This window comes from Bactrocera tryoni, chromosome 4, assembly GCF_016617805.1.
Source record: "Bactrocera tryoni isolate S06 chromosome 4, CSIRO_BtryS06_freeze2, whole genome shotgun sequence".
Taxonomy (NCBI): domain Eukaryota; kingdom Metazoa; phylum Arthropoda; class Insecta; order Diptera; family Tephritidae; genus Bactrocera; species Bactrocera tryoni.
Window position 1 is genome coordinate 69,569,327 of NC_052502.1, and position 16,923 is coordinate 69,586,249.

Below are 16,923 nucleotides of genomic sequence, written 5' to 3' on the forward strand. Positions count from 1 at the left end.
CAAAAACAAGTAAATATATAAAATTACGGCGCATGCTGTATTTACGCACCTTCTGTGTCTGTGGAGCTATCTGACAATGTGCGCGCCGAGTCCAAGCTCAAACGCCGCTGATAACGTCCGCTTATATTCGCGTTGTTATGCGCCATGCCGTTGTTCGGTTTGCCAAAAGCGCTATTGCTGAAGAGGCCACTCGCCGCATTCGAAGCCGCCACAGCCGCTGGCATATAGCTGCCGCTGCTGCTGCCATTCAATGGACCGTAATTATCTTCGCGTTTAAATTGCGGATTGGTGCGTGGCATGCGTGCGCCACTTGTGTTGGATTGCATTGAAATGGGTCCCAAACCCATATTAGCGCCCGACGAAGATGAACTGCTGCCACCGCTGAGCGAGCGCTGTGCCTCTAAATGTCCGTGTGAAGGCGATTTCATAAGCTTGTTCATGTTGCTGCCGCCACCAAAGCCATGGTAGTTGTCAGTGGAGAGGCGCTCCTCCGAGGATGAGGGTGTTAGTGCGCCGCCGTTGTTCAGTAGCGCTGCGCGTGCTGCCACCAGGCCGCCACCATGTGGTTTCGGACGTTGCGCGGCGTTAGAGCCAAAGAGTTGTTGATGCGCTGATTGTTGCTGGCCATTGCTGCCGGCGTGAAAACCGCTGCTGTAGTTGACGCGCTGATGATGATGATGGTGGTGGTGATGATGCGCTGGCGCAGCGCCGCTCGTCGATTGTTGCTGCTGTAGCTGGTATGTGGGATTCTTGAAGGCGAGCGGTGTATTGCCACCGACGCTTTTTTGTTGTTGTAACTGCTGTTGTTGCTGTTGTTCGATGGGGCTAGACGACTGCGACGGCGGATTCGTGGCGATGCTCTGATAGCCCGACGAGCAGTGGCTGCTTTTAGCCGACAGCTGCTCACGCGCGCTCTTGCCGTGCTGACCTGCGGCTTGTGTCGCCGAAGTCACCACCTCACCGACCACTGCGTGCTCCTCGGCGTACTTGAAGAGATCATCCAGATCTTCCAGATTCATGGGCATATTCGGGTGCGGATTGGAGTCGCGCGTCGCATGCAGGTGTGCGCCTGCTGCCGGCGGCGGTCTTTGGTATGCGGGCAGCTTGTGTGCCAGCGGTGTGGAAGCGCTGCTGTGATCAGGTATGCCCAAGTTCAATTTGCTTGGTGTGCGCTCATTCAATACCAAGCTCACATTCGAGTTGTGTAGCTTCTGGCGCTGTTGCTGCTGCTGCTGTTGCTGTTGCTGCAACAATGCGGCATTGCCCTTCAGCAGTGGCGTGGGAGACTTGCGCACAAAAGCGCTATTTGAATCCAAACCGGATATTTGTATAAACTCTCCGTTGGCCAGCTCATCGTAATTATTGTTGTTGCCGCGCGGTAGTGTGGTGGCGCGCAACATGCCAGCGGCGTTGCCGTCACTGTCATTGCCATTGTGACTGCTCAAATTGCTGCTGCTAGCCAGCGACGAGCTCATGTTGCCATTGCTGTTCCCCATGAGGCCGTAGTAGTGCGCGTTACCGCCGGCGCCGACATGCAGACGCTCAATGGTATTGCTGGCGCTTACGGCAGGCGCAGGCGGACAGTGATGCTGTACATTGGTGAGTAGATTGTGACTGCTGCCGCCACCGCCGTTAATAGATGACGAAGCCAGCGAGCTTTGTGACTGCGCATGCTGCAGCTGTGTGCTCATGTAGCCGCCGGCAATGGAGCTTTGTGAATTGGAGTGGCGCTTGTCAAGCGCGCTATTGCTGCCCATTGCGTGTTGTGACTGTAGTTGATGCGCGTGCGCGTGTTGTTGCTGCTGCTGTTGTTGCTGTAACAGCGCATTGACTGTTGGATCGTTGTAGCGGAAGATGTTCTTCTCTAACGAGCTGGGCGTTAAGACGCCGCGCATGATGCCGCGCTCCGCGGACATTGGCTTTGTGACGACCGCATGCTGCGGCTGCGCCAACTGCGCTTGATGCTGTATCGGCTGATGTTGTTGTTGCTGCTGCTGCACCTGCATAGCCATATCTTCAGGATTGCGATTCTCCTGGTTCTCAGTAGGCACATGCGTGCTGGGACACATGTGCGGCATGTGTTGCATGAAATTGTTGCTCTCTTTGGCTTTGGTGATCTCATCTAAGATGTGCTGTAAGGGATCAAGTTCGTGCTGACGCGCTTCCGGCAGCTTGCTAATACTTTCGCTAAGTAGTATATGCAAAATGGAAAGCTGTTTGCCCTGATCGATGTAGCCAGCCCAGTCGAGTATGGACTCGGGTGCGGCATGTTCGGGACGCGTGGAGATCTGTTGTAAGAACTCTTTCATGCGTGGCGCCTCCTGCTCGAGAAAGTCATTGAGAAACTCCATAAAGCTCTCCTTGCCCTGGAAGCGTGTGAAGTTCGCCAGCGTTTGTAGGGTCTTGGCGACAAGCGTTAGATTACGTGTGGCGCGCGCGGAGGGCAGCTCTGTGAAAATAAGAGAATGAGGGTTATTAAATGGAAAACATATGTACTCGTACGCGCAGAAGTTACTCACCATTGGTTATATTGAACAGACTAGGTGAGAGTATAGCCGGGCACAGGAAGCGCAAAAAGATGGATGCCGATATCAGATTGTCCGCCATATCTTGACGGCCCAGCTGTTGCAAGCGCTCTCTGAAAGTCGCGAAGCATGAGCGCAACTGTTGTGGAAAATGTTTGTGTGACTCGTAGATGCACTGCCAGGCGCTGCGCACGGCGGCGCGTAGTGAGGCCTGTTGTCGCTGCAGCGAGCCGCTCGCCTTTGTCGGATCCACTTCGCAGTCGCGATCGGATTGTATGATCTCATTGATTGGTGCTGAGAGCGTGTCCTGCAAATACTGTTCGCCAGTTAATTTCAGAAAAGCTTCCATACTCTTGGTCGCCAACGAATTGCCGCGGAATGTGAGGCGCTGATCGCCAACGCGCAGCAAATCCAACGCTACCACATCGGTTAGAAAAGCGCCGGCTAAACCTTGCGCGTGCATTAGCAAGACGAGCGCTTGCCCAATATCCTCTTTGGCTTTCACGCCGATCACCGGCTCGAGCGTTTCACAAACGCGCTTATAATTATTCTTCAAATACTCCAGAAAGTCGGCATACACATTGATCGGCAGTATGTCGGTGCTTTGGAAGCGACACTTGATACGCAATGTCGGCGTCACCTCTTTGCCGTTGCGGTTCAAGCTGTCGTTAGATTTCTCACTTAATATCGGATACCAATCCTCGGAGAATATGCGCGATGTCACTTCGTGTATCGGTATCTTTACCGAACCAACGAACATGTGCTTGTCGCGCTTCTTCTTCTTCTCCACCTCGCGGAATACATTCACTGTGATCACATTGATGTCGGGTACATCGGGAAAATCGAAATATTCACCCCAAAATAACAAGTCTGTTTGCAGCTTCACGCTGGTGCGTCCATACAACGCTTTGTCGAGGTGTAGTTCGCAGAAATATTTCTTCTTTGGTTGCAAATTTTTCGCTTCATAGATCCACATCTTAAGCGAGTTGTCTGTGTGGCGTGTGTGCTCGGCGTTCGGCGATATGGATTTGCGCAGCGAGTATATCCACAGATCGCGCTCTTGACGCGAACCGCAGGCATAGTAGCGCTCACCACGCGGACCGCCACGCACTTGAAAGCAGTGCCGACGGCCGAGCACCGATTGATGCACAGGCGCGACGCCAACGGCACCGGTGCAGGAGAGATCTGTAGGATAAAAGATGATTTAGTTGATATAATAGCGAAAATGGTCGGAATGTGTCAAAACTTACCGATCGACGACATGACTGCATGACTAGAGAGCAAGCTCTCATGTGAACGCGAGCCGCGCAAGCCGCCTGAGCCTCTTTTGGTGCGTTCCAATTTGGTAACTGACTTTGTACGTTTGAGTGGATTTGATCTGCGAGCAGAGAGAGAAGAATAAGATAGGTGAGGTCAGAAAATACAAAAAATATATGCAAATCCTAAATTTGACGAAACTAGGTTTATGAAAATTTGCGCAAATTTGTTTGTGGTGTTATAAATTTAAAACTATGAAGTAAAAAAAAAAAATCATGGAACTTGTAATTATTATTGTTATTTTTTAATTTATTTTTATGAGCTTGCGCAAATCAGTTTGTAAATATGGAGTAGAAATAAAATTTTGGAATATTTGTTCATTATTATTTTATTATGTTTGTTTTTATGAGCTTGCGCAAACCAGTTTGCTAAAGTCAAATTTCTTTTACAAGATCACAAAGCAAACTCTAATCAAGCTAAAAAGTCAAAAGTCAACAATTTTGAATTGGTTTGTGCAAACAAGTTTGCGCAACATTTTGTTTTTAGCAAGTTTTTTTTGTCAAAGTGTGCTTTTATTGTTTATAGGTGAAAAATTCGAAAGTTAGCAATTTTTGTTTCATTTGTGCAAACAATTTTGCGCAAACTTTTTTTATAAAGCCACAAAACCAATTCTTCTTGTTTACATGCTACAAGCTCAAATGACACATTTTTTTTATTGGTTGTGCAAACTATTTGGTTCATCTATGAAACTTAATAAACCAGCCAATACAAAGGCAAAGTCGAATATACATGACGCCAAGGTAATGCTTTATATGTGGTAGCATCAGAAGAATGTGCAGTATTATATGCTAATAAAACCGAGTGAAGCCAGCAATGGGGAGACCCACTGACAAGACTTTGCGACTAGACACGAGGCAAAAATTTTCCAACATAAGAATGCTTGGCTTCACCCTGCAAGACCGCTTACAAGCTATTAGGAAGACAGTTTTGATTCACGGAGTTATAGCCCAGACCGTGCCTCCTCTGACTACGTTGCCTACCGCCCTCACTGAAATACAGTTCACTTCAGAACAGGCTTTCAAAAATTAATCAAGCATTCTTGGCCGACAAGCCGGCTATGTGCTTTTGGCATGGAACAAAGAAATCCAATATCTAGATCTGTCGCTACTTAGGAAGGTGCCAAACTTTTAAGTATCTTTATTTCTCATGAAACTATAGTTAATCAAAAGCATTTGGTATAACCTTCCATCAATCCAAATAAAATACCAAAGTCTAATCAATGACTTCAGTGCGTCAAGTCGCTCCGCAGCTTGTTGGCAAGCCGCCAAACTACAAATTGAGCACCTAAGCAAAACTGCTACGGAAGTGCGGTAATCGGCGTTACTCAACCAGGCAGGCAGTCGAGCAATAAAGCAAAAATTGCTGCAAAGTAATCACCGAACTGTCAATCAAATGTCAAACACAAGTAAACACACCCATATGACATGTGACATGACAACTGACAATTGTAAGCCAGTAGCTAACTGTAAACGTAACAATGAGCGGTGAAAGAGAAAGGCAATAGCGCGACAAACACACGAGAGAGCGCAATAAAACTTAGATAGCACAAAAGCAAAAGTTTGATTGGAAAACTTGGCAATTGCAACAACAGCAGGTGTGCAGTTTCGGCGGCAAGGGCGTCAATGCGGCAGAGTTTAGAGTTTAGTTAGTTCAGTGACCACACCGGCAGAGTTGCATGGAAATTGGCAATGTTTTGCAATGCAATTTTTTTCTCTCTTTTTCTTCTATTGTAATTGCCGCATTGTAAATTCAATGCTGACGCATCGTCATGGCAACGCTGCGCCTTGTTGACGCTGCAAGCGGCATGCAATGGCCGCTACTATTTATATTTATTGTGTGTCAGTGGTTTGTTTGGACATTTTTATGGCGCCCAAGTGCAAAATTTCGCAAAACGCTTGCACAAGCGCACACATATTGCTATGTACTATGTACATATGTATGTGTTTATTGCATGCGGCAAATTTACAATGTCGCATTGCGCTCATAAAAAACAAGTTGCACATAAAAGTTGCAAGCATTGCAAACTATTTGCGGTAAAGAAAAGTAGAGCAATAAAAGTCAACTAGTGTGATATGAGCAATGAAGGTGGCAAAAGTCACCTAAAATGCAAAATAACGTAACATCACCTTTCATAAGTTTGCAGACGAGGGAAAAAGGATATAATAGAAACCAATCGTATTGAAACAAAATTTGAGTTTTGGTTATAAACTGGTTATATATTGGTTATCATTTTGGTTATAAAATGGTTATGTATTAGTTACCATTTTGGTTAAAAACTGGTTATATATTGGTTATCATTTTGGTTATAAAATGGTATATATTAGTTATCATTTTGGTTATAAACTGGTTATATATTGGTTATCATTTTGGTTATAAACTGGTTATATATTGGTTATCATTTTGGTTATAAAATGGTATATATTAGTTATCATTTTGGTTATAATATGGTTATATTGGTTATTATATCTGAAAACGATTTAAAATTTTTTTTTTTGATGATACGCTGCTTCGCATTTTGGGTGACGATACATAATATATGCAGTGCGCACGGAAGTAAGAATGCTTGCTAGTGACATTTTATCAGGCAATTGGCCGCTAGCGTTGCCATTGCGGCACAATGCTACACTTATTGTTATTATTTTTTTAGTTTTTGCTATTTATACCATTGTTGTTGTATTGCTAACATGCAATTTAAAGGCGTGTTTGCATTATAAATATAAACGCGCTCAGGCACTTGACGACAGGTGCGGCAATGTGGCATGTCCAATGCATGAGCATTCGATTTTTATTGTTGTTTTGCAACGGAAAAAGTTAAAGTTTTCACATATCAGCTGTCAAAATGTTGACTTGGTGGTTAAATGAAGCGAATTATTTGAGCGATATGCAAATATGAGTGAGCAAAGTGACACTTATATGCATATTAGTGACATTAATAAGCACATAACGGTATATTTATGTATGCTTGAAACGCAAATATTGGGTATGTACTACTATGAGCAAAAAATAGTAAGAATTTACACATAAATAAATTCTTAATTTATTCTTCAAAATCTATGACGTCCACCTCAAAGTAATCCCTCTTGGACCCAATACACTCCGAGCAAAATCAGGCGAATACGATGGTTGCGACACGATATTGGTTGAAAAACGATTTGGATTTTTAAGGTGACGGTGCATTATCGTGGAGCAAGCACCAAAAGTTGTCGGATCATGACACTCAAATAATATTCCTTGTTGACAGTTTAGCCGATCGTTTCTAAAACTCATCGCCAGTAAAAATACGTTACATGACATACTCGTAATCGGAAAGCATTGTTTCACAGAAGTTAACGAGACGCTGTTTTTCGTAAAAATTAGTGATTTTGGAACTAGTAGCGCTTTTACTTTTCTTAGATACAAATAATGATCTTTCAAAAGGGTTTTCACTGATCCTGCCGATATTCCAACGATGCCAGTAAGATCTCTGACTGTTAATCGGCGATTCTCAAGTATCAATCCCTTTATTTTATTGACGCATTTTATGACTCAGCTGTTGGCGATGCTTTAAGTAGCAGCCTTTAATTTTGATCTTACGGAAGCCATTGAAGAGTCGCTACCAGCCATATTTATGACTGAGACATCCAATATATCACATAATACTTGTAGCTCACGTGCCGACCTTGATATTTGAAACTACGTCTTTCAGACCAAATGTGATCACTGAACCTGCACTAATATTTCGAAAAACTTTCACTAATATGATTTTTGATCGATGACCCAGAAAGCTTATACATTATATTATACTTAAGGAGATATGAACTGCTAGTAAGACAAGTCTGTAACTAACTATAACTCGCATAAAAATCTGTCTGCAGTAAACTCAATCATCAGTTTCCGATATTTCATTACTTTCTTAACAAGTTACTGCTTTCTTTCGTGTACTTACCGTTTTGAAAAGAAATTCGTAAATCTTGAGGTTGTATTATTCTCTTGTTGCTGTTGCTTCTGACCCAATATGGGTGTCGCTGGTGCGGAGCCACGCCTGCAAGCCTTCTCATATGAAGTGTCTGCAAGTAAATTTGGAGAGGAAAATAGATTGGAATTAGTACATTTTAAAAAGAATTAATTAATTAATAAATGCTTAATTCTAAACAAATTCGAGAGTTAAGCTTTTGTATATTTTTCAGCAAGAGCCTTTCTTTATAGTATTTTTCACTATTAGTTACTAAATTTCAACACTAAGTATCTAAGCTGAGAGTTTTTTGATTTTAATTGGTATATGTCTTGGCTAAGTTTTAATTTAAAGCGCCTAATTGTAGGCAATGTTTTTGTATTTTAATTAAGGTATGTGTCTTTGCTAAGTTTAAGTTGAAGCACCCAATTGTAGGCAATGTTTTCTTAGTTTGATTTAAATAGATATTAAATTTAACCATGTCCGTCTGTCTGTCTGTCCCTCCGTCCGTCTTTCTCTCCGTCCGTCTGTATATACACGAACTAGTCCCTCAGTTTTTAAGATATCCTTTTGAAATTTTGCAAACGTCATTTTCTCTTCAAGAAGCTGCTCATTTGTCGGAACGGCCGATATCGGACCACTATAACATATAGCTGCCTGATTTTGAAATAAAACAAAAATATTTTAAATAAATAAATAATAAATCACATATAAGTAAATAAATTATAAAATTATTTCAAAAATTTATAAAATAATTAAAATTAAAAAATATTTATGTAAGGTATATTAAAAAAAGTGAAATTCCCTTTTCAGTAACAGATAAGCATTTTCATACAAAACAATAAAATCTCTTTTATTATTTAATATTAAGGTAAGACTAAGCATGAATGTAACAACGGCATTCGACGATTTTTTAATGATTTCTTCGAAATGTGATACAATATCTTCATACAAACTAACATATGTACATATGTATATACATATATACATTAGTACATACATATATCTACGAGTATATTGATTTTTGCCAAAAAACTTTATGCACCAAATTTCAATGTTTGGAATGCAAAAATGAGTCACCCTACATCGAAGCGAATCACCTCGTACTAGCAACAAATAAAATTCCAGTTAAAGAGAAAAAAGTCGCATGCGATTTTTCTTGCTTCTCGACTTGGTATTAGCATTTAGGTGCATTTTATAAATTTTAAACAACGTGAAAACAAAACAAATTAAATATGTAAATATAAATATAAATTCCAGTGAAGAGTAAACATATTTTGCATGCAGACACAGCGGCAGATACCGAGGAATTTATTGCAATAGCAATGGACAATGGCTATATCAGCAGCATCCAAAGCTCAACAGGCAGCAGGCACCTCACGCCAAAGCAGACACGAAGGCAAAAAGGCATAAACAGTTTATAAATATAGTATACATATGTAAATATATGTAAAGACGAAATGAAGGCATTTGTAGAGATATGTAAATATATGTGCAGACAAACATATGGATGTGTGTATGCAACTATTGCAGCGGCTAAGACACTTGGAGCGCACGCAGCTTGTTGCAATGTGCGTTTATAAATGTGTAGGGATATATGTATGTATGTATGTATGTATGTATGTATGTATTTATAATGACGCATTTAAGGACCACAAAGAATGCTGGCATGCCAAAACGAGCTATTAAAAATCGCAAGCAAATAAGGCATGCAAGCTGCAGGCGATTTAACAACAACAAAATATAACTGCTATATATATAACAAGAACAACAACCATAATGTGCGTAAGCAGAAGGAAAAACAAAAACTTGTGATTCATTAAGAAATGGTGTTTGGAAAAGCCAAACCACTTATTGAACGTGGTAAGGAATCAGCTAAGGAACGTGGGTCAAGCGAGATTTTGAAATAATTTATGTCGAAGTTGAAGGTGAGAAAGGAGAAAGAACAAATGGAAGCATAGCAAACTTAAGCTGAAATTTTTTAATATAATTATAATTTTTTATAGATTAAGCATATTTTTAATCTGTAAAAAAAATTTCAATTTTAAACAAATTTTAAAATATTTTTTTGAAAATTAGGAAGTAAATAATAAATATTTGAAAGACGTCCTTTTGATGTCATTATTCTAAAATTTTAAAAATATTTGGTGTATGAAAAAAAATAAATAAATAGTATATATGTATGTAGTATTAATATATAAGAAAAATAATGATTAAAAAAATAGTTAAACAAAATTATATTAATATATAAAAAAAATATTTAATAAATATTATTATGTTTTTTAATCTATAAAAAATTAAAATATTTTTGGAAAATCAAAAAATTTAATAAATATGTGAAAGACGCCCTTTTTAATTTCATTATTCTAAAATTTTAAAAATATTTGGTGTATGAAAAAAATAAAAAAAATATATGTATATATATAGTATGATTAAAAAAATTAGTTAATAAAAAAAATAATGATTAAAAAAAAAATTAGTTAATAAAAAAATTATGTTAATATAACATTCTAAAAATATTTGGCACATGAAAAAAAGTATATAAAAATAATATCTAACAAATATTTTTATTTTTTTCTGAATTTATTTTTTTTAATGTTTTTACGGTTTTTTGAATGTCCAAATTTTATAAAAAAAAAACTATATACATATATATAAAAAAAAAATTATTAAACAATAAACTTTGTCATTTTATTAAAAATTTGGTATTTTGCGATATTTTGTTAAATTTTAGAATATTTTTACCAAAACATTTTTTTTAATGTTTTTACGATTTTTTGAATGTCCAAATTTTATAAATTAAAAATTATAAAAATTATAAATTAAAAATTATAAAAAAAAATTATAAAAAAAAAATTATAAAAAAAAATTATTAAAAAATAAAATTTGTCATTATACGAGTATAAAAAATTTGGTATTTTGCGATATTTTATTTAATTTTAGAATATTTCTACCAAAACAGTTTTTTTTGAAATTTTTTCTAATTCACCCCTCAAAAAATCTGATTTTTTTTATGTTTTCCCTTATCAGCAGTTTTCGAGCATTGACTTTACGAAAATTATATTCAAGCACAGGAGTTAAGTACCTAAACGCATAAAAAACATGTAGATGAAACCAAAAATTGCACATCTACAACACCAACAACTCAACCAGCATATCAAAACAACAATCAACCACTTGGCCTGCTCCAGAAATGTGCTGGCGCATTCGCCGCTTGGCCACTTCACAGCGCAACTGTTGTTGTTGTTGCTGAGCTGGGTTAGTGCCATTTTATTAAAGTGAAAATATGCATAAATATACATACATATACATATCTATATCAGTGTATTTATATGTTAGCTCGTTGTGGTGCACCACCAGTTGACCGCCTTCGAAGAAAATGTATCAAAACAAAAACAAAAACTCAAGCTGCCGAGCTCTTTGCCACTACAGACTTTAAGTATACGCTTGCGAATGCGTTTTGCACTACTTTCTGTTGTATTTATTGCATTTTCTTGCTGCCGTGTTTTCGCAACATATTTCTTAAGTGTGCTCTTCTACCTTTTTCTTCTTCTTACTTCAACTTTTTGAAACTTTTTATATTTTTTAATGGTTTTTACTTCTTAATGTGAGTTTTGTGGTCTTGTTAAGCATGTTGGATGCTCGCTTAGTGAGTCACTTTAGTGAGATCCTTTCTTTGATCGGTGACTTTGTGTAGAAAAGTCTCCAATCGGCTTATTGATTATAAAACTGTGGAGAGTTTATACCAAATGTGCTCCCAACTATTGATTTATAGCGAATTTTCAAAAATGCCTCAATGGAATAAAGTTTTTCAAATAATTTACTGCTCACTGCAGAGATGGTCGAGTGTTCATAGTCTCCGCCAAGTCTACATAGTTATGTTTTAGACAAATAAACCAAGGTAAGTGCCTACAACCAGTTGGCACGAAACATTTAGGCTACTATGAAAGCTATGTATGTACATATGTATGTATATCAAAGGTTTCAGATTCCGAAGTGTTGCCAGACTAATGAAAACACTGCTTCTTATATATAAAACAAACAATGGTAAGTATATATCTAGTTAGCATGTATCCTTGGGTTAAAATGAAAGGTCTATTAAAATTTGTATGCACAAAAGTGTTGCCAGACTAATGAAAAACTGCTTTGTACAAATAAAAAAAAAACTATGCTAAGTGTCACTCCAGTTTGTATGCGTTGTTTATGTCAATATGAAAGGTCTGCCAAAATTTTTAAACTTCCGAGTGTTGCCAGACTTATAAAAAAATATATATAAAAAAGCATAAATGTCTAACCAATTTGCTCGAGTCGTTTGAGTGCATACAAATTTTTAGATTTGCAAGCGTTGCCAGACCAATAAAAAATTTACTTGCATAAAAAATAAGATGGAAAAATTAAAAATAGACGATGTTTGAGTAAATATGAAAGGTATTCGAAAACTTTTGGATTCTCAAGTGTTGCCAGACTTATGAAAAAAAGTACTTGGTATAAATAAAATCATAATAATATCATATTAAATGTCTAACCAGTTTGCATGTTTCAATTAGGTCGTTTTCGAAAAGTTTATTACATATTTAAACTTTCAAGTGTTGCCAGACCAATAAAAAATTTACTTGTATAAAAAATAAGTTGGCAAAATAAAAAAATACGCTGGCTTGCTTTTCGTTGCGCTCTACACAAAATCTGCTGCACGCAAATGTGGCAAGTTGCACCTTACGCCAGCACCTGCTATGCTATTTATCAATAAACTTATGCTGTGTTGTTGCAATAGACACAATCAGCCACAAAATGTTTTAATTACAAGCTTTTTTCAGCTTTACAACACATTGGCAAGTTGCACCTTACGCCAGCACCTGCTATGCTATTTATCAATAAACTTATGCTGTGTTGTTGCAATAGACACAATCAGCCACAAAATGTTTTAATTACAAGCTTTTTTCAGCTTTACAACACATTTTGTTGTTGTAAGTATGTTTTTGTATGCGCCTCTCTATTGCATTTCTACGCGCTCATTGCTCTACATTGTTGCAATAGCATAATGAATGCCTTTATAATATACATATGTGTTTCTGTGTATGCGTCTGTGTGTTGCAACATTCACTATTTTCATTCTCTATTATCTTTGCATTATTCATCGCTGATTTGTGATTGTGCAAAGCGCACGCGTGCTGCGTCGTCTGCGTTTTGCGAGCCAATCGATGCTCTGTCTACGCGCGTGCGCCTGGCTTTTGAGCTTTTAATGAGACTGCTGTTTACTTTATAGCGCTTATGTTGCACTATGCAGCGTGGAGTGCAAAAAAATTATTTTTTTTTTTACTTTATGCCGCTATGCGCTTTTTAATTTAAATTTGATGTTGCGATAAGCGTTTTATAAATTTTTTCTGCTTGCACTCATTTATGCCATACTTTATTTAATAAGGGGTCTTGAGCCCACTGCTCACATTCGCTGCGAAAGCAATGCAGTTGATTGATCTGAATCCTGTTTTCTTTTATGTCTGAACTAGTTTCGAAGGTAACAGCCAAATAACTAGTTCAAAACTGGTAAGAAATTAAGCGAAGACTAAAGCACCTAAGAATCTTGAGAAATCGATTAAAAGAATTTCAAAAAATGTCGACGAAGAAGCTGGAAGATACCGCTTTTCAAGTTACTGACGGCATTACCCCGAAACAAGGAATTTTTTTTACGAACTTCTTCACTGTTATAAACTATAAACTAGTTTCGAAGGTAACAGCCAAATAACTATTTCAGAAAGTAAGAAAAAAAAGTTTAGTGATGGTTTAAGAGAGGAAATTCGACCACCCGAAATTGCCGGTAACATATGCAAAGTCTAAAGCACCCAACAAACTTCGTAGGAATCTTGGGAAATCGAAAAAAATAAGCGGTTCATTCAAAATAACTTCGACGAAGAAACCGTCAAGTTACTGACCGCAAATCGGTTTTTATGACGAATAACTAGGCAACTAAAGCCAATAAGTAATGGAATTAAAACTATATTGACAAGAAACTGATACTATTTAAACGCTTCCGGAACTATTACCCCGAAACAAGGAATTTTCTTTACGAAAAGCAACCTCGGCATCATTTAGTGCGAACTTTCTCACAGTTATCAACTCTTGAGCACAAAAGTTCCAGAATAAAAAGAAATATTTTAGGAATTCCAATGGTTTGACATATGTATGTAATTAATGACCAATAAGCATCATAAAACCAAAACTTCATCTAACATCCCGATTGTTAGATGCTCTTAAGAGCTTAAATGCCAAAAATACTGAAAACCCCATTAGAAAAGAAAAAAACCATGGTAAAAATTACCATTAAAAATCTGAATACGCGATACATGCGAATATCAGTTTGTCTTGGTTTGGGGTTTCCTCAACAATTTTATCGGAACAAACCCCACGAGGGTTGAAGAAAATAGGTCAGCGTAGGAAGTAGCTACGAAATATTCATGGAAATACTGTTAGTCTTACGCCGAAATCGCCTGAGTATCGTTAAAATGCCGAAAAGTCTTGGCAATGTTCGAGCCAGTAATCTTATAATAACACGAATCTAATAGGCGAGTGTCTGAAGTGTATAAATGAAAAATGACGGATCCCGTAGGCACAACAAAATTCGTAGAAAATTGATGAGGAAAATGGTCCACACACATTAAAACGAAACCTATTTCTACTTCACAACTTGATGTTATGAAAAAATCAGCTGAATCTTACATCGGCTAAGTCTCATCTACCGAAACTGCATAGCTTTGAGCGGCTCAGAGATTTTTTTTTCCTATTTCTCTACGAAATTAGCTAATGAGTTCGTTTCTATGGATGAAATCTCTGCTTCAGGTTAATAGTGGAAATAATTTAAATTTTTAACAATTGCATGAGAATTAGAAAAATATCAGTAGCATCATCGGTACTTTAAAGTATTTCGAGAGTGAGAGAGAGAGAGTACAGTTATGTTTTTATATCGTCTGAGTTTGAGCCAGAGCGTATCGTATGAACTCAGTATCAATTCAATCACAATTTATGTGAGGTTAGTCTTACGACTCTTATGCCTGCAAGCATACATATGTATATAGGAATCTCGATAGAATGCGGAAATATATGTATGTAGATGAAGCTAGTAGATCAAAAATTTTAAAGGGATTGATCATGCTAATCTTTCTTTACCACGAAAAAAGAGTTTTCAACGGACTCGGTATTACTGCCGTGAGCTTAACTGGTAATTGAATGAACCAATAGGCATTTTAATGGTCGAGGTAGGTTTAGTAGTTGGTTCAAATTATTCGACCAAGGAAATTCGCCGAAATTTATGAATAAATACGATACTTTTTGTGGTCGAGTCAAAACTTATTTTCGAAATGAAAACCTGATTTGAGAATATAACAGATATTTTCGCTATAAACGTAAACAATTCACAAAAATATGCAACAAAACTGTTAGTTTCGACAGCATCGGCAATAAATTTTAAATTGCACTGGCAGCGCTGACTTTTGATCTTTTTCTACACAGCTTAGCCAATCGTGCAATTTCAGTGACCTGACAGCAGCACTTAAAGCAAACCGGCAGGTGGCTTAGTTGTCTAAATGCAGCAGGAAAGGCAATTACAATGTCTAAGCAACAATAACAATTATGCTATTGTACAACAAACATTTTTATGTTACAAGAAAAACAAAGAGCAGCGGTGCAAATACGAAAGGCAGCTGACTGCCAAGAGAGCGGGCGAGTTAGTAGAGGCAGGTAGAGACTTAGTTGAGCAGTGAGGGTAAGCAGCGGCATAGTAAAGAGGCCATTGGCATACGGATTGAATAATAGGCAATACATTAATTAAAAGGATGTTTAAATTACAAATATCTATTACTATGGCATGTACATACATATATACGTATATAAACAATTACAAATGCTGCGAATTGCTTGAGTGAAATGCCAGTTTATGAAAAATCATTGCGGTCATTGCTGCACTGTCGTGCAACACCGTTAACTGACAATAATAGTAAATTGATTCAACATTTCTTACATACTGCAATACATAAATACAAACATACAAACATACTACATACATATGTACATACGTATGGTTTTCCTTAGCAACACACTGTATGCGCTTTTAACAAAACATTTAAGCTATGTTGAACTGTTATAAAATTACTTGAAACTTATTGTGATTACTACTTAATAGTTGTTGTTGCAATACTAGGCATATTTTTGTGTTATTTATTTTACCGTTATTTAGTATTAATTATATGTATTACGCACTATTCGGTATTATTATTTTCACAACTCAAGCAAAGCCAGAAACCATGTTAATATATGTAATTTTTTACAACTGGTTACAAACTGGTGTAAATGCAACTAGTGACAATAAGCACTACATCGAAACTAGTCGTTTATCAACTAGTTGCAATTGCTTTCGAAAATATTTTTTTAACCAAACATTTCTGCAGTTTTTACAATTAGTTTGGAACTAGCCTAAATATAACTAGTTAATATTTTAATCATACAGACACTAGTTAGCAAGTAGTTGCTATAATTTTCCCGAAGATATCTTGAATAGACATATCTTCAGCTTTAACAACTAAATATTTAATTTACTAGCCTTAACATAACTAGTTTAGATTTCAATCATCTAAGCGCTAATTAGGAATCGCTCATAAGTTACTTGAAGCTCTTTTTGAAATAAAAAATGAAAAAAAAATGAAATGTACGCATATCGAATAAATTTCTTAGTTTTGGCAACTGGTTACAAACTAACCTCAAAAAAAACTAGTCAAATTGGCATGACTTTAGTACTAGTTCGAAAAAAACATTTCTGAAGCAAGTGCATTTTTATGTATAATAGGCGCTAATATTTATTTTGGGTTGGATAACTATGATATTGACATTTTCTAACTGGTTTCCAATAGTATCGCAGCAGGGCTAAGTTACAAGCGTAAGACCTTATTGCTTTACAATATAACTATATAAATTTCTAATCTTTTAAACTTAGCGCATATTTATAGATATTTTACAACTGGTCACAAAGTTAGCTCAAAACAACTAGTCTGTTTCACCTAACATACCAACTAGTTCAGAACTAGTTACCAAAAATTTTGCTGTTTATAAGAAAAAATAATAATAAATATAAAAAAATCAATTACAAATAAAAGCAGCAGTTGCAGT

The 16,923-nt window shown here is 37.2% G+C and overlaps 1 protein-coding gene across 4 annotated transcripts in view; it reads right to left on the reverse strand.

The window, feature by feature from the left end:
* The window catches only part of LOC120773443 (ras GTPase-activating protein raskol), a 74,939-nt gene that overhangs the window by 1,137 nt on the left and 56,879 nt on the right, over positions 1-16,923 (reverse strand). For all 4 annotated transcript variants that reach the window (XM_040102327.1, XM_040102326.1, XM_040102325.1 and 1 more), the window contains 4 exons: positions 7,768-7,888; positions 3,776-3,903; positions 2,520-3,710; positions 50-2,449 (listed from right to left, as the gene is read on the reverse strand). In XM_040102327.1, the coding sequence (XP_039958261.1) occupies positions 50-2,449; positions 2,520-3,710; positions 3,776-3,903; positions 7,768-7,888 (3,840 nt within the window). The remainder of the gene's footprint in view (positions 1-49; positions 2,450-2,519; positions 3,711-3,775; positions 3,904-7,767; positions 7,889-16,923) is intronic.